Source organism: Hyperoodon ampullatus (assembly GCF_949752795.1).
Source record: "Hyperoodon ampullatus genome assembly, chromosome: 12".
NCBI lineage: Eukaryota > Metazoa > Chordata > Mammalia > Artiodactyla > Ziphiidae > Hyperoodon > Hyperoodon ampullatus.
This window is the reverse complement of record NC_136925.1, coordinates 630,611-658,326: the sequence shown is the minus strand read 5'-3', so window position 1 is coordinate 658,326 and position 27,716 is coordinate 630,611. Positions and strand designations below refer to the sequence as shown.

The window sequence follows — 27,716 nt, the reverse complement described above, 5'->3', positions numbered from 1 at the left end:
GGAATGCAAGGTAGGCTCAATCAATGTAATATGTCATATTAATAGAATATAAGAAAAAAAAGATCATCTCAGTAGATGCAGCAAAAGCATTTGACAAAATCCAACATCCTTTCATGAACAAAACAACACTAAATAAACTAAGAACAGAAGGGTAATTCCTTAACCTGATAAAGGGCATCTGCAAATAACTCATGGCTAACATTGTACTTAATGTTGAATGACTGAAAGCTTTCTCCCTAAGAACAAGACAAAGATGTACTGGAAAGTCTAGTCAGGGCAATTAGGTAAGAAAAAGAAAGAAATAGCATCCAGAAAGAAAGGAAGAAATAAAACTATCTCTATTTGTAGATGATATGAGCTTATATATAGAAAATCCTAAAGAACCCACACAAAAAAAAAACTATCAGAGTTAATAAGTTCAGCAAAGTCATAGGATACAAAATAAATATACAAAAATCAATGTGACATTCACCTTATACTAGCAATGAACAATAAAAAATGCAATTATAAAAAAATTAATTTACAACAGCATTAAAAACAACATACTTAGAAATAAATTTAACAGAGAGTATAAGACTTGTACACTGACAACTATAAAACATTGTTAAAGAAATTAAAGAGGGCTCAGATAAATAGAAAGATGTCCTCTGTTCATGGACTAGAAGACAATATTGTTAAGATGGCAATATTTCCCAATTTGCTTTATAGATTCAGTGTAAACCCTATAAAAATTTCAACTGCTTCTTTTGGAAAAATGGACAATCTGAACCTAAAATTTATATGGATATGCAAGGGACCCAGAGTAGCCAAAACAATCTCGTAAAACAAGAACAAATTTGGAGGACTCACATTCTCTGTTTTCAAAACTTACTACTAAGCTACATTGATCAAAACACTGTGTGGTACATGCCGCGGGGCGGCTGGGCCCGTGAGCCATGGCCACTGAGCCTGCGCGTCCGGAGCCTGTGCTCCGTGGCGGGAGAGGCCACGGCAGTGAGGGGCCCGCGTACCGCAAAAAACAAAAAACAAACAAAACAAAACAAAACAAAAAAACCACTGTAGTACTGGCATAAGAACAGACATATAGGTCAATACAACAGAATAGAGAGTCTGGAAATAAATCTATATATCTATGGTCAATTGATTTTTGAGAAGAATGCTAAGACCAATAAATGAAGAAAAACCAGTCTTTTCAACACATGGTTCTGGGATTAACTAGATTTCCACATGCAACACAAAGAATTTGGACCACATATGAAAATGAGCCTAAAATAGGTCAAAAACCTAATGTAACAGATAAAACTATACAACTCTTAGAAGGAAATCTGGGTGTAAATCTTTAAGCTTTGGATTAGGCAATGGGTTCTTAAATATGACACCAAAAGCAAAAGCAACAACAACAAAAACAGACAAATTGGAGCTTATCAGAATCAAAAACTTTGTGTGCTAAAAGATACTACCAAGAAAGACAACTCACAGAATGGGAGAAAATATTTGCGAATTATGTATCTGATAAGCATCTGGTATCCAGAATAATAAGGATCTCTTAGAACTCAACAATAAAAAGACAACCCAATTATAAAATGGGCGAAGGACATGAACAAACATTTCTCTGAAAAAGGATATACAAATGGCCAATAGCACATGAAAAGATTCTCAATATCATTAATCATTAAGGAAATGCACATGAAAACCACAGCTGAAACCCTATGCATTGCTGGTGGACACATAAGATGATGCAGCTGCTGTGGAAAAGTTTGGCAGTTCCTCAAAAAGCTCAACAGAGTCACACAAGTCCTGGCAATTCCATTCCTAGGTATATTCCTAAGAGAACTGAGGATATATATTCTTACCAAACTTGTATACAAATAACAGAATCATCTTTCATAACAGCCAAAAGTGGAAACAACACAAATGTCCATCCATTAAAGAATGAATAAACAAAACGTGGTATATCCAAACAATGGAATAGTCAGCAATACAAAAATGAAGTACTGATACATGCTACAACACGGATCAACCTTGAAAACATTATGCTAAGTGAAAGAAGCCAAAAAGTCAGGCACAAAAGGCTCCAAAGTATATGATTCTGTTTATATTAAAAATCCAGAATAGGCAAATCCATAGAAACAGAGTAAATTTTTGGATGTCGTGGGATAGGGAAGGGGAAAATTGGGAAAGACTGTGTTCCTTTTTGGGGTGATGGAGATATTCAGGAATTAGAGAATGGTGATGGTTTTACAACATCAAAAATATACTAAAAATCACTGAATTATACACTTTAAAGTTGTGAAAGTGGTGAATTTAATGTTACATAAATTTATCTCAAAAAATTTTTAAATGAAAGAAAATCCGAAGGGTAGCAGAAAAACCCACCCCGCCACCATATGCTTCTTTGGCATAGGGATGATTTTGAGCTGATTATTTTGAAGAACAGCAGGAGAAACTCTGAAACAGTAGAAATTAAACTTTTGTAAGGGACATTTAGATTTATAAAGGAAATCTCCACTTGTAAGGGTGTCTCCTTCTCTGTACCGGGAAGAGAAGGATGACTAACTCACAAGAGAATCTTATCAGTGGAGAAGTCACTGACTTAAATCTACATAACAGATCTTACCTTTGTTGACCCTGCTTTTCCTGGTAACCTCCCCACATCATTCTTTCTTTTGTCTTTAGCTGAAGATGGTATATTTAAGCCGGCGGCTTGGGCCACCTTGGGGAGTTACTCATTTTTTTCTCTGGGTATCTCCCTGTATATATGAGGCATACATGTTAATAAACTTCTGTTTTTCTCTTGTTCATAGGTCTTTTATTACAGGAGTCTCTACTAAGAATTCAGAAGGATAGAGGGAAAGTTATTTTTCCTCCCCTACAAAAGAAGTATTATACTTCAGATTCACTCTACTCATCATTTCAACAGGTTACGTGGTAGGCTATTCACTAGACCCAGAATTGCATATTTTATCAGAATTGTACCATACATTAATAACTGTATTTACAAGAATTGTATCATTAGGACTTAAGACTGTGAAAGAAAAAAGCTACCAAAATAAAATGAACCTGCAGATAATCCTGATCAGACAAATGGGTCAAAAAATTTAAAGGGAGTCTAAGTTTGTCATTTTGCTCAAATGGTAGATTAACTCTTAATAATTTACTCCCTCAGTATTACTTGTCCTAAGGTTTTAAAAGTTGTTTTCTTTTTCAACACTCAACAAAATCTTTCACCTATAGGCATATAAAGATTAGTTGTTTTTAGGGGGAGAATTGTGGATTCTGTGGCCTCCTGCAAAATGCACATATTTCCGAGTTGCAAGTAACTTCCTAGTTTGTCTGATGGAAACTTAACAGGTCTGTTGTGCTCAAAACTAGGAATGAGTAACCCTCTTGATGGCCATGATGATATGCCAGTCCTGTTAAAGGTTTTCAGATATAACTTGGGTTCTATGGTCTGAAAAACTTTAGAGCTGCACCACCAAGTAAAAGCAAGGCTACAGCTTTGTTCAGGAAGAAGAGCTTTGCAGTAAATGGAGTAAATGGCAGTGAATTTTTATACAACTAAGTGAGGGTTAATAATGATAAAATAACTGCATAGGACAGCCTTCATATTATTACCTAAAATGTTAAAGAAAATAAACAAAAGAAATAGGACTACATGTAACTCTGTCCTCCTAATAAATTATTTCTGTTGTTCTAATTTCTCTTTCTACAGCTGCTGTGGACACTTTATGCTAAAGCCTACTGTCTTTAACTTTCTGGAGTTTCATTATGAACAACATAAAGTTTTCTGCTTCATAAACAAAAATAAGGAGTTCTGGGGTTTAAAAATATAAGAACATTAATCTCAGTCTCAGGGATGGTGCCTGACAATCAGATAACTGGCAGCCTCTTGGGCCTGAAGAAGCAAAAGAGTTGTTAATTAAGTATCTGATGAATTCTTAACCTTGTATGGTTAAAATCTTCATCTCAGGGGAAGTGATGGCCAAGGAAAGTCTCCAATTCAATACCGTTTTTAAAGGACTTCTCCTTTGTTCCCCTTCTGGGTTAATGGCCTCATTACTTAGCAAACTCGCCCACATACAAACCTGGGCAACCAGTGTCTTGGTGTGTTTGTTCACAATTATCCCCAGTTGTGTGGATTCTACCTGAGACTTTTCTTTCTTGTCTTACTTTCCATCCTCACCTCTGGCTCCAACCCTTTTTCAATTTTTAAACCTACAGCTGATCTGCCAGATGCCAGTATTCTCATCGCCCTTCCCTCCATGACTGTTTTGAAACTAACCTGTTAAAAAACATTAAACAGCTTTATCCTGCTGATAAGGGCAACACTACTAAGTATAAACTTCTTAGGACTGCAGATAAGGTCTCTTTAATTTTGCATAGAACAGAATAGAAAAATTAGTTCTTTTAATTGGGTGATGATAATATAAACTGAGCTTTCATGTCAATATGCAGTATTAACAGATTTATAAGATCCGTTCTAAAGAAGCTTTCTCTTTCTTTAGGGATGTTATTTACATTTATTGAATCTCTCTCCCTCTACCCCCAACAATGTTTTTGTATTGAAGAATAGAGTGCAGCCGAGGGATGGACTGGGAGTTTGGGGTTAGCAGATACAAACTATTATATAGAGAATGGATAAACAATAAGGTCTTACTGTATAGCACAGGGAACTATACTCAATATCCCATAATAAACCATAATGGAAAAGAATATGAAAAAATATATATACATATATGTGTATAACTGAATCACTTTGCTGTACAGCAGAAATTAACACAACAGTGTAAATCAACTTTATGTCAATTAAAAAAAAAAAAAAAAGAATGGAGTGCAGTTGCCTAGGCCCAGAGTGCTACCTGCTTATGGTCTCATTATCTATGTGGGTCACCAGGTACCAGGCACATGCTTGGGGTCCCAGGATAATAATTATGCTCCCTTTCACCCTTAAAGAGCCCTAGTTTGGGGAATAAATTATATGGTTATCCTGGGCATAGCTCAGTTTAAGAGACTGGTAGCTTTCTACTAAATATCCTTTATAAAAATTAAAATGGAACTCTATTTATAGCTAAATACAAAAATGACCCTCTTAAGCACTGTTTTTAAATAATGAAAAGAAAGATTTGAAGAGGTAAATATCCATATATAATAGGCAATCTTCTCATTGTTATCTTTTAGAAGTCACTTCTTAAAATTAAGTTCTTTCAGACTTTGAACTCACCAAAGGCAGAGAATATCAGTCCTTGAATTTCCTGCTCTCTTACAAACACCAGGGGGTGGAGTGGGGAGACCAGAGGAAGTGGGTTTTGAGAACCAAGTCTGAGCACAGAATGTATTTTCCTATAGGAACTACGGTATAAACTGTAGTTCAATTAATACTATTAGTACTGTTTAGTGGTAAATTTTGATTCAAAAGTCCTTTTACAGATTGATTTGAGCTTATTTTTATTTATAAAATCGCTATGAAACTATGTGTAAAAACAGTACTATTTATAAAATTGTCTAAAAGAAAATGTGTTCTTGTACACACTACTATATGTAAAATGGATAACCAACAAGGACCTACTGTATAGCATAGGGAACTCTGCTCAATATTATGTAACAACTTAGACGAGAAAAGAATTTGAAAAAGAATAGATGCATGTATATGTATAACTGAATCACTTTGCTGTACACCTGAAATTAACGCAACATTGTTAATCAACTGTACTCCAATATAAAATAAAAAGTTAAAAAAAAAGAAAATGTGTTCTAAATTCAAAAACTCAGATATTTAAATAAATTTCTGAAACACATCATTTTTAATGGAGTCTATCTAAAATGTTTATATTCTAATTTATATTAATTCACTTCCATGCATGCTTGTTTGGCTGGGGTTGGCGGTTGATGGTGAGGAATTAATTCAGGCAACAAGGAGAGGTTGGCATCAAGAAAACCTTAGAGATGGGTGAATTAGACAGGTGAAGGTATAAGCAAAGGTGAAAAACTACGGGTGAGCTGGGGAAGCAGTAGCTAGCCTAGTTCTGCTAAATATGAGCATATATAGAAAAATAGTAAATTTTGCTATCCTGGAAACATACTTTTGGTGGTGGCAAATCTCACTAAGTAATAATTAAGTCTTTATTTCCAGTGATATGCTCTTTCACAGAGTGAATGGTGGCATTAATATACTGATAGAAATTTAATATACAGAAATGAAACCTATTTACATTTTATAGAAAAGATGGTGAAAGTCGTTTCAAATTGAAAAAATGGTGAGAAGAATCCATAGGGCTTTAAAATGAAAGTTCACTTACACAATAGAAAACTGCCCAATCTTTCTGGTAAGAAAAAAAGTTTTCATTACTTCTTATGGCCATCAGGAAATTTGGGCAAGAAATGTGGTAAAAACACAGATAACGATCAATGATATTACATGTTTTGAAGAATCATTTCCATAATTGTACAAATAAAGGACTAATATCTGAAGAAGCATAAATACTATTTTGCAATAATTAAAATAAAAAGATAGATCATAATCTTTATTAAAGTCAATGAAATTTGCATTTTGGTAAATATGGCATCTTGCTCCTAATGTGGGTTAAAAAGTACAATGTCAGTAGCAAAATTCAGCAACATGGACCCTGCTCTACACACTTGGAAACTGGCAAAGTGCCCACACTGCCCTGGCCTCTGGGGACTACTTACCAAGGGTGCACTGGGTGGGACACCTGCTGACCAGGTGGCAGGGGCTACTTTTGGCTGCCAGTTGGCTCCCCCAGTCAACTTCTTCTCTCCAGCATTCCACTGAAGATCTCCCCTAAAATCAAGCATGCAAAGCAAACAAAGAGACAAACACACAATCAGAAAAGAATGGTGTGTGGCTCCCTAAATACTTTTATCTAGGGTCAGAAGCAGTCTGTTTGGGTCAAGTGGTAATAAAGAGAACAGCTTAAAACAGATAGAGGAGTCTTACCATATCTCATCTAAGAGACCTTAAGAGCATTTGACAAAAAAATCAGAGTTCAGACCTCAGGGATAACAAGAATTTCCTGTCACTTCTAATGGAAAAATATGCCACAAAATTCAACTGAATTCATCACTGGCTATAAAAAATGCCAAATAAGTATATCATAAATACTGTATATCCTTTGTTGAACTGAAGATGAATCCATAATGGCACTTTCTGGATCTTACAGGGTTCAAATGAAGGTCTCACATAACTACATCATGACTACAACCTGCCTTCAAGTGATTGTAAGATTAGATCTATTGTTAAATGCATCCCGATTTCAGAGACGTTGAAATATGCATCTAAAAAAAGTGTACATTGTTTGTCATTTTTACTACTCTTCTCTAAAACTGACCCCCATGAGACTTTTTTTAAAATCAATGTTAGCTAGGAATATTATAGTGAATCTACAATTTAAAGCTACTAAAGTATTCAAACCACAATTCCCAAATACTTCTAGATATACTTAGTGACAATATGGAGGCTGAAATAGATTATTCCTTCTCACTGCAGAGCCAGTAGTTTGGAGGTTCCAATAGAATAACAACAAAAACAAAAACTGGGAATGAAATAAAAACCAATTTTGCAGTTACCTAGCCTGGGAATGAGTAATTACTCCAATGAGCGCAATGTTTGATAGTCTCAAATAAGTACAGATACACTTTTCATAAGAAAACCAGACAATTTCAAAAACACTTACTTTTTGGACGTGGTACCAGAAATTCCAAGATCTACAAATGGATAGAAGAAAAAAGAATTTAAACCTCTATACTCAGCTTGAACGATATGACATTTAAAAGATCAAAGCATCAGAGGTCTAGAAAAAGTCCATATTTTGCCTACAAATGACTGCATTTAGTTTTACAAAGGAGAAACCACGTTAGGAAACATATTCTCAAGTCTAACATTTTCTTTCACTTCATGTTATTCTTAAGGATCATATTTTAATGTCAACTGGTGTCCAGAAAAAAGTGAACATGGCAGGCTTGAGACTGCTATCTTAGGAAGGCCCGTGTGGCTGGAGACCTGGCTAATATAAATTGTTCTCTACACTGAGATAAAAGTTTTCCTAATGATAAGCGTGGATCACTGTATCTAAACTGTACAAACAAGGGGTATGCTGAAAATCTTGCTTTCCTTCCACAAGACTGATATTTTGGTACATGCTAGGCAGAGTGCCTACAGGATCAGCATCCAATAAAAACCCTGGATGCTGAGTCTCTAAAGGGCTTTCCTGGGCAGGAACATCGTATGGGTTGCTGCATTTTTGTGTGTTCTTCCCCTCAAAGGGAAGAGAGAGCATAAGGAAGTCCATGTGTGGATTCTTCTGGACTCTGCCTGTGTCTATTCCCCTGATGATCCAGCTGTGTATCCTTACTATGCTGCTGTAATAAACCTTAGCTGTGAGTACAACTACGCGCTGACTCCCTTGAGTCCTTCTAGTGGATCTATAAATGTGTGGGTGGTCTTGGGGACTCCTGACCCAACGGGTTTAATCATTCTGCTCTAATCTCAATTCATTTATTATTTCAGCAAATATTTATTGAACCCTACATATGCCAGGCACTGTTCTAAGCAGTTGGGATAGGTTAGTTACAAAAACAAAGAGCTCAACCCCAGAGGAATTTGCATTCTGATGGGGTGAGATGGATGATAAAACAATAAAATAGGGCTTCCCTGGTGGCGCAGTGGTTGAGAGTCCGCCTGCCGATGCAGGGGACGCGGGTTCGTGCCCCGGTCCGGGAGGATCCCACATGCCGCGGAGCGACTGGGCCCGTGGGCCATGGGCGCTGGGCCTGCGCGTCTGGAGCCTGCGCTCCGCAGCGGGAAAGGCCACAGCAGTGAGAGGCCCATGTACCGCAAAAAAAAACACAAAACAATAAAATAATAAAAGAGTATACAGGCTGCTAGAAGGTGATATGGCAAGCCTATGGAAAATGGAAAGCAGGGTAAGGGGGAACTGGTGGGGTAGGCTGAGAGTGAGGGTCAGGCAGGATTAAATAGGGTGTTCAAGGAAGGCCTCAGAGGGGTGAAGCTTACGCAAAGCTGAGCAGAGATCTGGGGAAGAGCTTTCTAGGCATCTCTGCCTAATGGTAACTCTATGTTTAACATTTCCAGAAACTGCCAAACTGCTTCCCATAGCAGCTGCCCAATGTTACATCCTCACCAGTAATGTTAGAGGGTTTTAATTTTTCCACATCCTTATCAAGATCTGCCGTTTTTATTATAGCCATCCTAATGGGTGTGAAGTGATATTTCACTGTGGTTTTGATATGCATTTCACAGATGACTGATGTTGAGCCTCTTTTCATGTGTACATTGGCCACATGTATATATTCTTTAGAGAAATGTCTTTTTTAAATCATTTGACCATTTAAAAATTGGGTTGTCTTTTCATTATTGAGTTACAAGAGTTCTTTACTTATTCTGGATATTTCACTGTCTTGATGGTATCCTGGGTAGCACAAAAGTTTTTAATTCTGATGCAGTCTTATTTATCTTTTATTTTCTACTGTTGCTTGTGCTTTTGCTGTCATATCTAGGAACATTATCTAATCCAAGGTCATAAATATTTACTCATAAATTTTCTTCTAAAAGTTTCATCATTTTGACTCCTACACTTAGTTCTAGATTCATTTGGAATTAATTACTTTGGGGTAAATAAAAAATCTAACTTCATCCTTTTACATGTGGATATCCACTTGTCCTAGCACTGTTTGTTGAAAAGGTGATTCTTTTCCTCTTTTCCCATTGAACTGTCCTGGCACCTTTGTTGAAAGTCAACTGACCACAGATGTGTAAGCTTATTTGTAGACTGTCATTCTATTCCACTGATGTATATGCCTATTCCTATGCAGTACCACTCATCTTAATTACTGTAGCTTTGTAGTTAAGTTTTGAAATCATGAAGTGTGAGTCTTTCAAAATGATTCTTCTTTATTCAAAATGTTTTGGCTTATTCTGGCTTCCTTACATTTCCATATAAATCTTAGGTTCAGCTTGTCAATTTCTGTAAGAAAAAGCAAAGCTGCAATATTGATAAGGAGTATGAAGATAAAATTTTTTTCAGTTTTGGAATATATTTTCATTAATAAAATATTTCATTAATAAAATATTTACTTAAATAAAATATTTAGTTACTTAGAGTGAAACTCAGTGGGACTCTTTTTGGGGGTGTTGTACATTTCTATAAATTTTGACAAATACATGGGTTCATGTAATCATCACTATAATCAGGATTCACAGCAATTTAATCACTCAAAAATATTCTCTCTTTGCAACCCAAACTTCCCCGTACTCAGAACCCTGGCAACCACTGATATATTCCCTGTAGTTCTGCCTTAACAAAAGTAAACTGTGTAAGTGGAGTTAACAGTATACAATTTTTTTGTGTCTGGCTTCTTTCACTTAGCATAACGTATTTGAGATTCATCTGTGCACGTCAGTAGTTCATTCCTTTTCATTTCTTAGTAGTATTCTAATGAAGGGGTTTACCACAGTTTGCTTATACATTTACCCAGTGAAAGACATTTTGGTTGTTTCTGGCATTTTAAAATAATACCCCTATAAAGATACATGGACAAGTTTTTGTGAGAACATATGTTTTCATTTCTCTAGGACAAGTACCTAGACATGTATTTACTGAGTCATATTAAGTATAGGTTTAACTATAAGAAACTGCTAAACTGATTTCCATGGCAAGACTATGTTGTATTCCCACCACCAAAGTGTGAGAATTCCAGAGGCTCCACACTCTTGGTAAGTACAAAGTACTGTCAGCTCTTCTCTTCTTTTAAAAATTTTAGTCATTCTAATGGGTATATAGTAAGATGAGACTTCTAAAAAAATTGTTACAATTCACATATCATAAAATTCATACTGTTAAAGAGTAAAATTCAGTGCAAAAATTATGTTCACAAGGTGGTGAAATCATTAACATACTCTAATTTCAAAATATTTTCATCACCCCAAAGGAATCCCCATCACCATTAGCAGTCACTCTGACCACTACTAATGTACATTCTGCTTCTAAAGATTCCCCTGTTTTGGACATTTCATATAAATGTAATCATATAATATGTGGCTTTTTGTATTTGGCTTCTTTCACCTAGCAAAATATTTTCAAGGTTCATCTTCTTTTTATGGCTGATTATTTTATGAATGTACCACATTTTGTTTATCTGTTCAACAGTTGATGGACTTTTGAGTTGTTCCCACTTGTTGGCTGTTATAAAAATTGCTTCTGTGAATATCTGTGTACAAGTCATGTGGACATATGTTTTCAATTCTCTTGGATATATAGCTAGGAGTGAAATTGCTGTGCCACATGGAAACTATGTTTAACTTTTGGAGAATTGTAAACCTGTTCTCCAAAGAGGCTGAATTGTTTTACATCCCTACCAGCACTGTGTGAATTCTAATTTCTCTACATCCTAGCCAATATTTGTTATTATCTTTTTGATGATAGCCTTCCTAGTGAGTGTGAAGTGGCCTGTCATTGTGGTTTTGATTTGCATTTCTCTGATGGCTAATGACATTCAACATCTTTTCACATACTTATTGGCCACCTGTGCTTTTTTTTTGGAGAAATATCTATTCAAATCCTTTTCTGATTTTTAAATTGTTTTACTTTTTATTATTGAATTGTAAGAGTTCTTTATATATGATGGATACAAGTCCCTTATGAGATATATGGGAATATTTTCTCCCATTCTGTGGGTTGTTTTTCCACTTTCTGGATGTATCAATTTGTAACACAAAAGTTTTTAATTTTGACAAATTTTTATTAATTTATTTTTTCTTTGATTGCTTGTATTTTAAGTATTATATCTAAGAAGCCACTGCCTCATTTAAGGTCATAAAGACTTGTACTTAGTTTTTTTCCTAGGAGTTTTACAGATTTATCTCTTACATTTAGATCTTTGATTCATTTTGAATTGATTTTTGTGGATGGTATAAGGAAGAGGCCCAACTTCATTCGCTTGCATGTGGCTATCCAGTTATCCAAGCATATATTTTGAAAAGATTGTCCTTTCCCACTTTGAATGGTCCTGGAATCCTTGAAAAAATTGTTTGACAATGTATGTGAGGTTTATTTCTGAGATCTTTATTCATTCTATTGGTCTATCTTTCTATCCTTAAGCCAATACCATTTGTCCTGATGACTGTAGCTCTGTAGAAGTTTTGATATTGCAAAATGTGACTACTTCGAATTTGTGCTTCTTTATCTAGATTGTCGGGCTATTTCTCAAGAGGGTCTGCTTGCTTCAACTGAGATAATTTTAAAGGTGGTTGCCACCTGAGGGATGTGTGCTAGTGGCACTTTCAGCCCTGGAGGTATAAAGTCTTTATTTCTGAAGGAAGATTTAGACAGTACATTATAATATTCAGTAAAAGCAGTTACTACTGCAGACTATCCATCAGTAAGATAAAATTTTAAAGTAGGAAGAAATATTCAAATAACCTCTCCGTGGTTGTCATCAAAGCATTTTCATGAATGTCCAGACCAAGGACGATGAATGGGAAAAAAAAAAGTATGTCCACAGGATAATGCATAGGAAAAAAGGTCTGTCTCAGGGATCTGCTAAATTTTTGATATAGCTTTGAGTAAAATGAAAGGTATCTGCAATGGTAAACTCATTCACCTTAATAAAAAAATTAAATTCAGAGTTTTTTAAAAAAGGCAATCTTTATAATAGCTGCCCTCATCTCCTAGGACCCTCTCCTTCACTTACCCAGCTCTAGCCACTAGTCTCAGCGGTACTCCTTGAATATGCCAGGCAATCTGCCCAAGTGCTTTTGCACTGGCTCTCTCTTTTGCCTGCAAATATTCTCCTTCAGATATCCATATGGTTCATTCCTTTACCTTCAAATCTTTGCTCAAATTTTACCTTCTCAGTGAGGCCTACTCTAACTCCCACTCTGTAGGACTCACAATCCCTCTTAGCGTGTTCTGTTTTTGTCCTCCATGGCACTAGAAAATTTATTTATTTGAAAATATTTAATGTTTGTCTCTGCTCTTCTAAGCACCTTACAAATAGAAATTTATACCTGTTTTGTTCATGATTTATCTCTAGAGCCTGGAAGACTGCCTGGTGCTCAATAAATATTTGTTCAATGAGTAACTGAAATGAACTTGGATACTCAATTGGTAAATATACTGCATTTAAGCTACTCTATGTTATTTCCAAGAGAAATAAAAAATTAAGTACTTCTTAAACATAATACACTTGGTTTCATACTTGTATATGCTCTCTAATTACACCTTCGGTAATTTAGATTAAAAGTGTCCTGGGTATTGCTTGGGAGACAATGGCATAGTGACTGTGTATCTTCCAAGGAACTGTACTGGGTAAAGCACTAAGAATTTCTGTCCGCTCCTTGACACACTCGCCTGTAAGTGAATCCAGAAACAATACATACGAACAGATAGAGAAAAAAATTCACATATGATTCTGTTAAAGAAAAGTATATTACTCACTGCCTACTAAGCTGGCAAGAGATGAGTCAAGATCACTCCCAAGAGCTTTGCTTGCTGCCATTGCAGAACTGGGAGGTACCACTGAGATGGGCGCAGGCTGCCCGGCTGGTGCCATGGTTGGCATCAGAAGATCACCTAGACCATCAAACACTGGAAATCAAATAGACCGGGTTCAGAATAATTGCAAAAAAACCCATATGCAAAATTAAACGGACACTACCTTTTGAAAAACTATGGAAACAAGTGAATGTATTTACAATCTTATAAAAGAAGGCATTTCATTCACACTTCTAACGACTATAACACCAAAAAAGAACATCTCTGCATATGTCTACTCATAAAGTATGGAAATAGTAATGAACGTGAAGATGGAAAAGAAAATCTGTATAATGTACAGGAAAGAGCATAGACTTTGGAATCAGAATTGGGCTCAAATTCAGCTTCATGCCTCACTAACGTGTGACTCTGAGAAAGTGACTGAGCTTTAGTTTTCTCATTTGAAAGTGGGGAGAGTACAACTACTACATGGAGTTGTTGTGAAAACTAAAATAGATAATATATGTCACGCCTTTATTATAATGCTTGCTTTATACAGGCACTCAGTGTGTAGTATTTACAATGCTTACTTTTATAACCATTCTTAAACGAGAAAGGAAGGCCGAATCTCCTAGTTTCTATGAAATCAGTGCTGGAATAAAACCTGATCTAATGGTCAGTACCTAGTAATAAGTATCTGAAAAACAGTTGACCATATTGTAGAAGTAAGAATTTTGATTTTATTCTCTCATTACAATATTCACTTTTGGTTCTAACTTTAAGGGCACAGCTACAGTAAACACTATTTTAAACATCAGGAATCATGCCATAATGGATGGTTCCTGATCAGCATATAACAAATGATCACTTGTTTAGTTCCTGGAATACAGAAAGACCATTCAAAATGCAGTCTCATAGGATGTGCACAAAAGTTATTGCTGATAACTATGTCAAAAATTTTATGGTTGTTAATTTTTTATCAAAAAACTATGCATATTTATCATACACACCACTCTACAATAATTCTAAGTTGAAAAAACGATAGCATTCAACTAGGCACTGGCAAAGGAAGCAACCAAATCGTCAAGCAGGGGATATATTTAGGGTGTTTCTGAAACACATTTGATTGCCAAAAACTCACCAATTGAAAATTTGTAGTAAGGACCCAGCATGGGAAGAGTAGAATGGAAGAGAATACAAACAAAATGACAGCAGGATGAAAGGTTAAAGGCAGGCAAAGAATACTATTTGTGTCAATTTCATAAAACCAAGGGCCAGGCACGCTTCAGAGGGTGTAAGCAACAGCAGTGGGAGTGTCCACACATTGAGATACCGCACAAAGATTTAGCACAAAGTATTTGTTTTCCCTTAACCTTCTCCAAACCATGTGCATGTAAGCTCGTGCAAACAGATGGGTGTTCATGTTAAGTTAGATTTCTGCTAAAAGTTAAAAACAAACACAGAAAGGGATTGCAGGTTACTCTTAAAGCAACCAAAATGTACAGAAAATATTTACTTTAAATTATAAAATGAGAAATTTATTGAACAGTTTTAAAACAAGGTCATCACTCAATATTTGCTTATAAATTTCCTGATATCACGCTAACCTTAGGTGGTGTACTTTATAATCAGAACAAATAAAAAGCATGTTTGAAAATCACTGCCTCACCTGACGGATCAAAGGAGCTGCTGCTAGAAGTTGAAGGCGTGGTTCCAAAAGCTGCCTCAAAATTGGGCTGTAGCAGGTTATTCTGAGCAGGAGTCACTGGTGATGGAGAAGGGGCCATGAAAGAACCCCCAAATCCTGGGGAAAAAATAGTTCCAGAAAAATATAAGCAGAAACAACTAAAGATAAGTAAAGGTCATTAAAACAGAGTCAGAAAAAGTCATAGAAGACAAAAAAAGGAATTGAATGCATATGGATGAGAAGGCACTGAAACCCAGGAAGTTAGTTTTTAAAAAGTTTTTCAAGTATCTTGAAATCTGTCATGTATTAATGAGGATTTAATTTATCTGGAAATAAGAGAGCACACAAGACTGTATACCCTTGTTAAAAGAACCTGCAGCAATCTAATCTACTGTTATAATGGAGTACATAAAGCTAAGAAGGTCTCACTAGGGTTAAACTTCAGATAATTATTTTCATCATATTTGAATTTTGTCTCTTCAAATCACAATACCAGGTAGCTAGAAAATGCTTAGTTGTACACACTGGCTCAGTATAATAATAAAAGGCAAATCAGAAAAATATGCATGTACTCTGCCATCAAATCCTCCTTAATATATTTCATGTATGTTCCAGTCCCACTGCCACTACTGGTAAGTTTAGGCTCACCCAACACAACCCGAGGGGGCTTTCTGCTTCTAACCCGTACCTCCTCCAACCTAGCCTCTACAGTGCAGCCAGAGTGATCTTTCTGAGTGGAAAACGTTGACAAAGTTACTTCTCTAAAATCCTTCCCTGGCTCCCCTTAACTTTCAGATTCATAAAATGCAGGTTCCTCTGCATGGCAAACAAGCTCATCTGTCTCTGGGCCCTTCCCCATCCCTGCAAACTCAGTTGCAGCCATAATGCACCGTAGTGAGTTGAATGCCAACTCTGGGAGGGCTTCCTTACCTTATATTGCCTGCTACTGCTACCAGCCACAACGCGCCCCGCCCCTCCCACCGCCGGGACACGTGGGTTATGTACTCTGCCTCTGTGTCCTCAGAGCCTGGTACATCTCTCCACCCCAGCCTAGGAATGGCCTTTTGGTGTCAGGAACTGTTTCCTCTTGTTTTCACCTTTTCCACTAATATTCAACAAAATGCCTAAAACACTGAATTACACTAATTGAGTGAAGGGCAACTTTTGAATTTAAAAGGTGAGGAAAAATCAAAGACTACTGTAAAGTAACGAAACCTCAAATTAAATATTTCTCTTTTGAAGTCTGGAAGTAAATTACTGCTCTCAATCAAGAGACAGAAGCAGAGCTCACTCTGTTTCGCTTCTGTACAAAATTATGCAGCCTGTGAAGAAAGTGATTTCTTAATAAGACATTAGATGATGTTCTATTATCAAAAATGTATTACTACCAGAAGTCTTTTTTACACTCAGTTTGGCTATATATATATATATATATATATACACACACACATACACATACATATATATATATATATACACACACATATACTATATATGTATATATATATACACATTTACATATATGTATATATATACACACATATATTCCTTTCTTATCTAGCCATGTCTTTTCTTCACAAACTGCTTGCCAAAAACCATAAAGAATGCTTACCAAAATCCTTCAGCTTACAATTCATAATAATCAATTATAATTTTGAAAATGACTTCCATTGACATTCTCCAGTTACTATTCTCTAACCAGAAAGTCATGTTGCCCCTGGCAATTGATAGTGACATGGGTTTAGTCTTTCCATGCCTAAGTTTTTCATATGTTTATGAAAAACTGCAATTTGGAAAACTGTTACCCATTAGAAGTTGGTCTTTTAAAAGTCATGGGGACTACTTTAAGTGGTTTTAGCACTGTTTGAGTGACTTAGGGATCATGTAACCTTCCTAAGTGAAAAGACATTCCCCAGATCTTTAAGAACTAATATCATTATGAAGCAAAGAGGGGTCAGATGTAATTATTTTTGAAGATATGACTGTTTTGGTTTTAGGGAAATTGGTGGCTGTGTTAATGCTGACTTTTTGGAGACATCCCACAAAATTTGGAATATGGCTGCAGGAAATCTAGGCAAATTTTCTAGGGTGTGGTTCTCTCTGTTACAGGTGAATGTGGAAAAAACTGTATTTGACTCTCCATTTCTTAAAACTTGGTCAAGAAGAGACAATTTATTCTAGAATCACAGCACATTAGTGTTGGAAAGGGCCTTAGGATCATCTGATTCAACCTTATTTTTCCACAGTTAGAAAAGATGCAAAGAGAAGTGAACACACCTACCCACAATTCAGAAATAGAAAAATATGTGCATTTACCCAGGGCTCATCTGCTTAGGGCTGTTCAGTTTCATAAGGTAAGTAGATCATTCCCATAGGTGAATAAATAACACTATTCAATGGAAAAAAATTACTGCTTTCTCTAAGAAAGTGATGGTAAAGCCAAAACTGGCACGAGGCTCACCAAGCGCCAGACACTGTTCTGAGCACTTTTTTTTAGGGTGAACCATCTGAATCACATAAATTGCCAATATTTGACTATTTTGATCCTACAAAACAGCAATTTTATATTATTCAACCTAAAACATGTATTAGCTCATTTAAGCCTCACAACCACCTTAGGAAGTTTCACAGATGAGGAAACTGAGGCCAGAGAGGTTAAATAATTTGCCCAAGGTCACAGGATGGCAAGTGCAGAGCCAGGATTCCACAAAGGAATCTTCCAGAGACTTGGTTCTTCACCACAATCCTACTTGGCGTCTTTCCAACAGCCAGGAGTAACGCCAGAGTTGTCCCCTTCTGATACGTTTATAAACTTGACAGAGATCTAGAAAGATGACTTTCCCCCATTATACTCAGTTCTTATGAAGCAGGGGCTCTCACAAACCTAGACTAATTAAAAAGCTAAGTGATATAGAATAACCAACTGATTATGTTAAAGAAGAAAAGTCTGTTGCTGTACTTTTTTTTTTTTTTTTTTGCAGTACGCGGGCCTCTCTCACTGTTGTGGCCTCTCCCGTTGCAGAGCACAGGCTCCGGAGGCCCAGGCTCAGCGGCCTTGGCTCACGGCCCAGCCGCTCCGTGGCACGTGGGATCTTCCCGGACCGGGGCACGAACCCGTGTCCCCTGCATCGGCAGGCAGACTCTCAACCACTGCACCACCAGGGAAGCCCTGTTGCTATACTCTTAATGTAGAGCTAAGCAGGAAAATTATAGACATTAATTAAGGAGTTTGGGGAACTCCTCCTGTTAAGTGAAGAGTGTCAGAGCCCTGGAATAGAGGTAAGTAATAAGAGAACCCTAACCACGACTCTTTCTTTCTCTATGGTTCTGAATTATATTAAGAAAGGTGCTTTGTGGAATTGAAAATAAAGTAATAATCACTAGGCTTCCGGATGTCCTGCAGACATGTTTGAACTGTCCTACAACTGAATCACCAGCTACAGACACACTGCCTTTTATCACAGATGATTAGTCTTATGAATGTATCTTTCCACAGGGGAACAGCCTACACACTTAATGAAGTTCTATTAATGCAGACATATCAAAACTGACAGTCATTGTCTACATATCACTTGGGTCGAAGGAGTGCAATGTTAAAACTATCGGTAGATAACCACACTCCCACACATACTCCCCCACTCTCACACCTGCTCTATTATGTTAAAGACACTGTCATTTCCATTATTCTCAGTGGTAAAGTCAGTTATTAAATTCCATTTACTAAGATCAATCTGAGATAGTCAATATTTCCAGGAATAATACCCCGAGAACCTTTTGTCTGACAATTTTCTGTTTTTGACCCCCAGAGAGGATGAAAGAATTGGTCCTCTACAGACCTTCCCATTTAGTGGAAATGGTTAGTTATTATTTCCACACTGACTATATTTTAAATCAGTTCAAGGACTCCTGTGGCTCTGTTAAAACAAAAAAAAAAGCCAGCTGTGTCACGTGGTTAACAGAGAATGCAAAACTATGAAGGACCTCACAGGGCAGGCCCCTATTCTTCCCTACCTTTGGAATTAAAGATAGGAAGAGGCACAGTCCTGTGCTAGTACAGATTATGGTACAGTTGCCCCAGAATGGTCTATTATGGAAGAACATGGTTTTCCTGTTTGATGTCAACCTCAGAAGTTAGGCATATCCTTCAACATACCTAACCTCCCTTAATAATCCATTTACACTGTCATCCAGGAATCTGCCTCCAGCTTTCAAACATCTGTATTTTCAGCTAGTACATCATGAGAGGAATTTGACAGCTTTACTCTTCACTGTGTGAAATAATATTTCCTTCTATTTGTTATAAACTTAACTCTCAAGGGTCCAGCCAGACTCCATCTGAGATATGGGTAATACCTCCATCCCACCAGTAATCTCGATGACTTGGAGAGACTTATTCTGTTAGTCTGTTCTCCTTGGCCACAGCAGTTGCCTTTTCTAGAATTTTCTCTAGGGTCACCACACTGGGTGTACCAAACAGAACTTGAAATTTTTACTCAAGGAGTAGAAGGTGACTAAGATGATATTTTATCCACAGTTCAACTGTGGAATTGGTATTATTTGACAGTTCTAGAAGTAAATTAAATGAAGAAGAATAACAAGTTTTTCTGGGAGATAAGCCCATTTTTAAAAGATTATCCACTTAGCCTTTATTTTCTAGTTTTAAATTACAAACCAAGTTTTGATAAAGCTTTCTCCCCAATTTTGAGATGATTCTTAAGTTTTGGTTTAAAATCTCTAACAATCATTTTTAAAATTTACACTACATCTACACTACATCTTTATTGCATTTCCCTTGTTATTTACATGCATATTTATGCCCTCAAAAAAATCTAACCTCAGTCAAGCATAAGATGAGATCTCCTCCCAGCCAAGCAACGGACATTACATTCTGGACAGTCTAAACCTCCCATTACTGTGTCTGTGTATTATTTTTCTTTTTTACTCTTTCACAATCGTCTTATTACTGAAAGCCAATAATACAAGATTCTAGAGACTCACATAATACAACCTTCTCTCTCTCTCTCTCTCTCTCTCTCTTTTTTTTTAATTCAAATTCCTACTTTGAACCTAATGGTAGTTGTGGACTTCTCTTTTTTTTTTTTGGTACACGGGCCTCTCACTGTTGTGACCTCTCCCATTGCGGAGCACAGGCTCCGGACGCGCAGGCTCAGCGGCCATGGCTCATGGGCCCAGCTGCTCCGCGGCATGTGGGGTCTTCCCGGACCGGGGCACGAACCCGTGTCCCCTGCATCGGCAGGCGGACTCTCAACCACTGCGCCACCAGGGAAGCCCAGTTGTGGACTTCTTTGTTATCCATGATTAGGCTCATTTATCTTTTAAAATAATGTTCCTCTTTATTTCAATAGCCTGTGGACTTAGCTGCTCTATCTCCACAGACACACACACAGGTACAACCCAAGTGCTAAGCTTCACTGCAAATTACTGTAATACAGGGCCCCGAATATTTGTCCTATCACTGATATTCATCAAATAAAGATGTCTAGGCAATGTGAAAACTCAGAATAGCCACTGTCAGCTAGATCACCTATATAAATATGACTGTGATTTTATATTGTATATATTTGCATGGTTTGTGTTTATTCATTTTTTGGCTAGGAAAGTTGCTTCTGGTTCATAAGATAGAATTATATTAATGGTCCATGATATTCTTCACTGAAAACATGGCTTCTTGCTATTTTGTTACTTGAGCAAGCGTGAAAAATGTTTTTCTATAAGCAAAACAGAAGTATGAAAAACCGGCCTTAATAATTAAGACCTGGAGAAATTAGAAGTAATTTAAAATTTCCTATATCAGGATATTAGGTGAAAATTTCTTACATCAGGATATTGGCCCATGCCAAGTAAATCAGTCACAGAAATGTACAAACTCAATTTCAAGAAATATTTGGAAAGCAAACTAGACATTAAAACCCATTTATACCTATTTATATTAAAAAGTTAATTAATTTAAATAGGCAAAAAAGAGAGAAAAACATGTACACAAAAATACCTTTCCCATCACTGAAATAATCACAAGAAGATGCGGTGGAAAAGGGGGGAAGGGCACAGTCAACAACACCTATGTAGGCGCAGTGGTGTAGGCCACTTCCCTGGTGGCGCAGTGGTTGAGAATCCGGCCAGTGCAGGGGACGCGGGTTCGATCCCTGGTCCGGGAGGATCCCACGTGCCGCGGAGCAGCTGGGCCTGTGCGCCACAACTGGTGAGCCTGTGCTCTGGAGCCCATGAGCCACAACTGCTGAGCCCGCGTGCTGCAACTGCTGAAGCCCACGTGTCTGGAACCCGTGCTCCATAATGAGAGAGGCCACTGCAATGAGAAGCCTGCACGCCGCAACCAAGAGTGGCCCCCGCTCCCCGCAACTAGAGAAAGCCCGTGCGCAGCAACGAAGACCCAACACAGTCGTAAATAAATAAATTAAAACAAAAACAAAAAACACCTATGTAAACGACACTGTCACTTTCAGCACTGATTTCTCCTCTTTTCTACCCCATTTTACTAAGATTTCTGGATGGACAACACAGTTGAGTAATCTAAGCTTGCTTCTAGTGAAGGGACCTGACTTGCATTTTCTGTGCACTTCCCCCGTGGGACCCATCCGTGTACCAAGCTGAGCAGTGGAGGCTCAGCTACCTGCTCTTAGACTCAGCAGTAGGTTACAGAACCCTTCCTGCTCGTTGCAGGTGTATTTGAGATCCATCTCATCTCCCAGGATCAAATCCCTCAGCTCTGTCACTGATGTCTGACTTGGCACTGGAAGGGAACAGTGGCTTTCACCACTGGCCTCTCTGCTCCTGTTTCTAGTGTACCTGGCTCTTTTGGAAACACAGTATCTCAGGTTCTAGCCCTGGAAGCACAGAGAGCCCAAACAAACTGGGGACACTGGAGAAGACGACATGGCTTTGCAGCGCTGGGTGTGGTCAGCGGTGGCTGATCACTCTGCCAGGCTTCTGTCTGGCAGGCTTCAAACCCCTTGCTGGGGTCTGTGGCAGGATGGGGGCTACCCAGAGAGACAGACAGACTTCTTAGAATTTTGCAAAAAGCCAGAACGTTTGATTTCATGTGCTACCTGAAGCTTAATTATAACTTCAGAGCAAAAGGTTTATAATTAGCAACCTCATATAAAAATTGACAAGGTCATTTCCCCCAAATATGCTATTTCTGTGGCGTGTTAAAATCCTTTTGCTGAACCTTAAAAACATGGATTAAGTTTACTGGTTTAGTAAGAGCTTCAAAGTTACTGTGACCGACTTGAAGCTGTTGTGAAGACTACCTAGGTCAGGAGAAAAGCCAGGCAAGGTAGTATTTTTTCCCCAGGTAACCAGCTGTGGTCTGTGTTAAGGGCACTGCCTCTTATATTTGTAGCTTCCACCACAGAGACATCACAGTGGAACCCTGGCTCTTCACCCTTCAGGAAAATATCGGTTGGCAGTTACTGGTTTGAAGTGGATTCAGAAAACAAGAGTGTCATGTTTAACCAGGGTAGTCTGGAGAGAATGGGAAAGATGCAAAAGAAATGCTATTGCCCCTGGGAAAGACTGTTAAACAACCTGTCTGAATGACTGATAGAAGGAAAGGGTAACAGCTGGGCTGTGATGACACCTCCAGACTCTGGACCTTGTGTCAAACTTCCTACAACTTGGAAAGCTGATGAGGGTCCTTTAACGAGGTCACTAGTCATCACTAATCCAAGAAAGAATGTTCCTTAGTCTGCTGTTCCTGGTGTCAGGATTGTTCATTACACTAAAAAAATGAGAACTAGTCTCTCACCCTATCAAGGGCTACCTGGGTAGCAGGGAACTGAAGCTGAGAGACTCCAGACATTGGTGACTTCCTTGTGCTGATGTGAGCCACACTCTCATCAGCCCCTTGCCAGGCTTGTGACAAAATGTATCCCTTGTGATGATGGGGGAGGGACATCAAAGCTGCATCTGAGTGTCTGTGGCCTCGGCGATGCCACTGCTGTACCTCCTGTTATGCACCCTTCTAAGTCAAGTCAGAGCAACGTAAACCAGCAGTGTCTGCTGAGACGCTGTTGACTGAGAACTTGAACCTGAAACTTACTACTGTGGTCTGACAACTGGCAAATGCTTTGCTTGTAACAATAATGATGTCTAGGTCTAGCTATCATTAAGCACACTTTGATTTGGTCCCAAGGAAAACTATTAGTTGGCTTTTACTATCTTTGAGTCATTGAAATGTTTCCTGTTATTCTATCTACCCCATCCTGGCAATGAGCAATAATCCTAGGCACCTTGTGCCAATCTACTTCACACTATGGCCCTGTTGAACTGGGATCACTCCAGGTGTTTTCAGATAGGAGAATGATCAGTTATTTTACAGTGACATATAGGTAGCAGTGGCTTCAACCCAATGGTGGAACTCTGTAACAGTTTCTCATATTACAGAACCAACTGTCAAATATCACGGTACTTTTCCCCACAAATTCCTTAAAAAAAAAAAGGTGGGCATGGGCAATACAAGATAAAAATGTGTATATAAGCACATTGCCTCCTTAATAAACAAAAAAGGAATGTGCTAACTGAAAGTAACACATATTAAGAGCACCCAAGGAGCCACAGGGGTGGCTTGTGTACAGCTCTGATTTTAAGACCAATTTCATCAAATCCTGGGAAATAACCTTCTATTACACAATGTCTTGCTTTTCAATTTCATGTCTCAAAAGGGAAAGAAAACATGCACCTTGAAATTTATATAATATCTGTTACTTATAAAAATACACCCAAACTTAACTTTAACAAAACACCATTTTATGTAAATGTAATTAATTACCAGCTAGTAGGTCTGCCGATGCTGACGAGCTAGAAGCAGCCTGAGATGCAGGTTGGGGTTCAGAAGCACTACTTCCAAATGCATCTACCCATTATCCATTATGCAGCAAAAAAGTAAAAGAGTGTAAACAGTAAGTACAGCAAGTAAGGGAAGTGATTTCCCGAGAAATGCATAGACATGACACTCTGTGAGGCAAGCTTGTCTCCTGCAGATGTGTTAAATGACTTAGTGGACTGAATTACGCTCTGACCAGTTTATTCTCTCAAAAGATGAGTTCTAAGCTATTTAAGAATTAACATTTCTTTGTAAGAGTAGGAGAATTCTTTTTCTTTCTTTTTTTTTTTAAGAATAAAACTTTGGGACTAAATTCTGTAAATTCTAATTCCTGTCCAAACAGGATCAAAGTTTTTAAAATTTTTGCCCAAAGGTAAAATGAAAGAATCTTCCCACTTAGAACTCTGTTAAATAAAATTTAACAAACTTAATTCAAACAGCAGCAGACCTCCTTGTACCTATATATTAAATTTCAGTGTTTATTTGAACAAGTTTTGAGTCCCTGAATGTCACAGACTGTGACATCTTTGTACGCCATGATGTGTCAATGTACTATAGGTACTCAGTGTGGGTTTAATTTGCTAAGGATGGTATTTTACCCCATAGCATACACATTTATAGACATTCATGAAGAAATCACTTCAAACCTGGACTTTTCCCTCTAAATTTACTGCTAATAGAAGACTTCGAATGAATGTATCATCCAAATGAGTAGTTCAAGAGTTAATTCAGTACATCTGCCTGTCTTCTGATAACACACAGGAAAAGGAAAATGCATTTAAATTAGTGAAACATCTTCCAGTTCTCTGGGAGGATTTAGAAACATTAAACGTAACATAAATAAACCCTATAGAATAATGTATGACATCTAGAGCTTATGCTTTCAGTTCTGACTGGCTAATGTCTTTTCAATTCTGAATTATCTATGTTTATATTGCTTTTAAGAGCTTAGAAATGTTGATTTAGCCAACAGATCAGGATCACTAAAGAAGAGCAGTAGAAGGAAATTCCAATCAGCTGATTCTACATTAGGACGAACAAAAAGTTAAAAACACAAAGACTTCAAATGAAAAGACTTCAAATGAAAAATGATCTGGTTTTGTTAGGACATGCACTAAAAAATATGACGAACTGACGAGCATGTAGATGATGATGACAAATGGAAAAGATCTTAACGTAAGTTTACATTTAAAAGATGGAAATAACTTCACATAATCAAAAGAAAAAAGACCAAGTATCATGAAATAGAAGATCTAAAAACTATTCTGAGGGAAAAAAAGATTCTGTGAGTGTTGAAGGAGGAGAGATACGCACCCCCAAAAAGGTCTATCACACCTGAAGAATCCACCTTTGCTGGCGAGGCAGTGGTTGCAGGAGATGGTGCTACAAATGTATCCACTGTAGCAAAGCACAGAACAGGACAAAGTGCATGTCACCCAAAGGAAAATGAAACCATGAGCCTCGACAAACGGCTTCTTGAGGTTTCATGTTGAATAGCCCGAAGACTGCAGACAATCTTAACAGTTAAGGAAAAGCCAACAGATTTTAAAATACATGCTTTCCAGAAGAAAATAAAACTTTTGACTCCCGAGGTCAGAGGTTTTAGTGTGAAAAAGAGGTTTTCTCTTTTCAATCGGCAGTAGATTTGAAATATTTACCCTCATCAGTTGGGGATGGACACAAAATGAGACTTTTTTATTGTAAAGTGAGTTTTGAGTGTAAAAGAACCCAAGACGAACCCGCGTGTTTTCGCATCTGCCTCTCCACATATGACGCCCACAAGACATCTCGGAAGGCTTCACCTTGGCAAAAGCACTCACCGGATAGGAGGTCAGCAGTGAGAGAACTCTCAGGCACGGGAGAGGCCCCTTGTGGTGGAGAGGAGAAAGCATCTTCCAAAAGTGAAACAAACCAAAACCAAGCAGAGGTAAGTAGAGAGCTGAAATCAAAGTCACAAGTCTAACAAGTGCATTATCACAGGTGAGGACAAAGGGCTTAGTCATGAAAACATCTAGGCAAATTAGTGTAAAGAAAGGGGGGAGTTGGCTTTACCTGTCCCAAACAGGTCTATGCTAGGAGCAGCATCTGGCTTAGGCGCGGGGGCGACTTCGGGAGCAGACTCAAATAAATCTAAGACCAAGAACACACATGCCTTTACTCAACTGGACAAACCCGCCGGAAACAGCATCACTTTCCAGTTGTGCGTGAGCACTCTGGAGGGTTCTGGAACGAGCTGCAAATGGTTGCTGGAGAACCATTTAATGACACAGTCACCATGCAGACAGAGGTGCGGATGCAGTACATCACAAGGACCAGAATTCAGTCCACCAGGTGGGAAGAGTTCAACGACAATGACAAAAAAAAATTACCACCAAAGATATCTAGAGCAGGAGGAGCGGTGGTGGTGGCGGCGGAGGTGGTGGCAGTGGTGGCAGCGGCAGCTGTGGTGGCAGCGGTAGTGGCAGCGGCGGCAGCTGCGACGGCGGGAGCAGGAGAAGGAGCGGTGGCAGGAACCGGAGGGGCTGTGCTAGCTGTAGGGGTAACTACAGGAACACTGGTCTCAGGTGGCTTCATTGCAAAGAGGTCCAGCTCGGGTGCAGCCTCTGCACTACCTTCAGATGGGGCAAAGGGGTCTTGGGGAAAGGAAAGCGGAGACACATACGGCATCAGTAAGGAAACAGACAACAGAGAGGCGTCAAAACTATCGGTACGAGACACCTGGCACAGATATTCACATGCGAGCTAGGCATTAGGCGGCCTGCTTTGAGCTACTACCCTATTAGCAGGGGTCAGTCATTAGGATGCTTTTCTAAAGAGAAAAGAAAATGTAGTAGACATCACGAAGTTCAGAAACAGAAACACTTTAGAGTATTGTCAGATAAGCCTACAGTCTAGGATCAGAGATGGTTATTCAAATCCTTACTTTAATCTGGTCAGTTTGGTAGCTTGGAAAATTCATGAGAACATGCCTACATATTGGAACTCAGTGTTACAAAAGAGTACAATACAGCATTAGAGGGAAACAAACGAAACAACAAAAAAACATTAAGAGAGCATACTTGCACTGACAAAAATTGTCAATCTTGAGCAATTGCCAATTTTGATAAGGATGCCCTTCGTTTTCTTAATGTTTTCAAGGGCCCGCATTCTTTACTCCGTTACGATGAGTGATTACTTTATACTCAGAAGAAAGCAAAATTAGAAACACAAAGGGCCAAGTCTAGCTACGGGAGTTTCACATCAGGACAGAACGACAACAGACGGGCTCAGGACTGGAAACCCACCGTTTCCTGAACACGCATCAAGCGCTGCGGCTACAGGGGTCGGGGGTGCTGGCGCAGTGGCCCCTTCGGATGCTGCAGGGGCCTCCCCGGGAGAAGCTGCAAAGGCATCTTGGGTGCAGGTTTTAAAACAACAGAAATGAAAGGGATAAAAAGAGAAGAAAAATGTAGTAAAAGAACCAAGTTAAATTGCAAAGAAGGCTCCCTTATACAACATGAATGGCTTGAAACGCATTTTTATGGCCCATGCACTGTTGGCGGTCACAAGACAATGATGCTTGGCACCCCTTCATGTTGGTTACATGCAAGTGGTACAGTGTTGATCCTGCTGAGGCCTGTGAGGATCCAAAAGGTAACAAGATTCTCATTGTATAAGG

General features: G+C 38.3%; 1 protein-coding gene across 29 annotated transcripts in view; it reads right to left on the bottom strand.

Moving 5' to 3' along the window:
• The window catches only part of SNAP91 (synaptosome associated protein 91), a gene marked incomplete at both ends in the record, with an annotated part of 154,046 nt that overhangs the window by 7,000 nt on the left and 119,330 nt on the right, over positions 1-27,716 (bottom strand). For 3 of the 29 annotated variants that reach the window (XM_079716439.1, XM_079716443.1, XM_079716419.1), the window contains 10 exons: positions 6,688-6,799; positions 7,692-7,722; positions 13,473-13,622; positions 15,178-15,312; positions 24,005-24,088; positions 25,373-25,456; positions 25,879-25,950; positions 26,111-26,188; positions 26,428-26,691; positions 27,343-27,450. In XM_079716439.1, the coding sequence (XP_079572565.1) occupies positions 6,688-6,799; positions 7,692-7,722; positions 13,473-13,622; positions 15,178-15,312; positions 24,005-24,088; positions 25,373-25,456; positions 25,879-25,950; positions 26,111-26,188; positions 26,428-26,691; positions 27,343-27,450 (1,118 nt within the window). Of the gene's footprint in view, positions 1-6,296; positions 6,321-6,687; positions 6,800-7,691; positions 7,723-13,472; positions 13,623-15,177; positions 15,313-24,004; positions 24,089-25,372; positions 25,457-25,878; positions 25,951-26,110; positions 26,189-26,427; positions 26,692-27,338; positions 27,451-27,716 lie in introns of all 29 variants that reach the window. The other 26 variants (XM_079716436.1, XM_079716437.1, XM_079716438.1 and 23 more) reach the window with 18 other exon arrangements.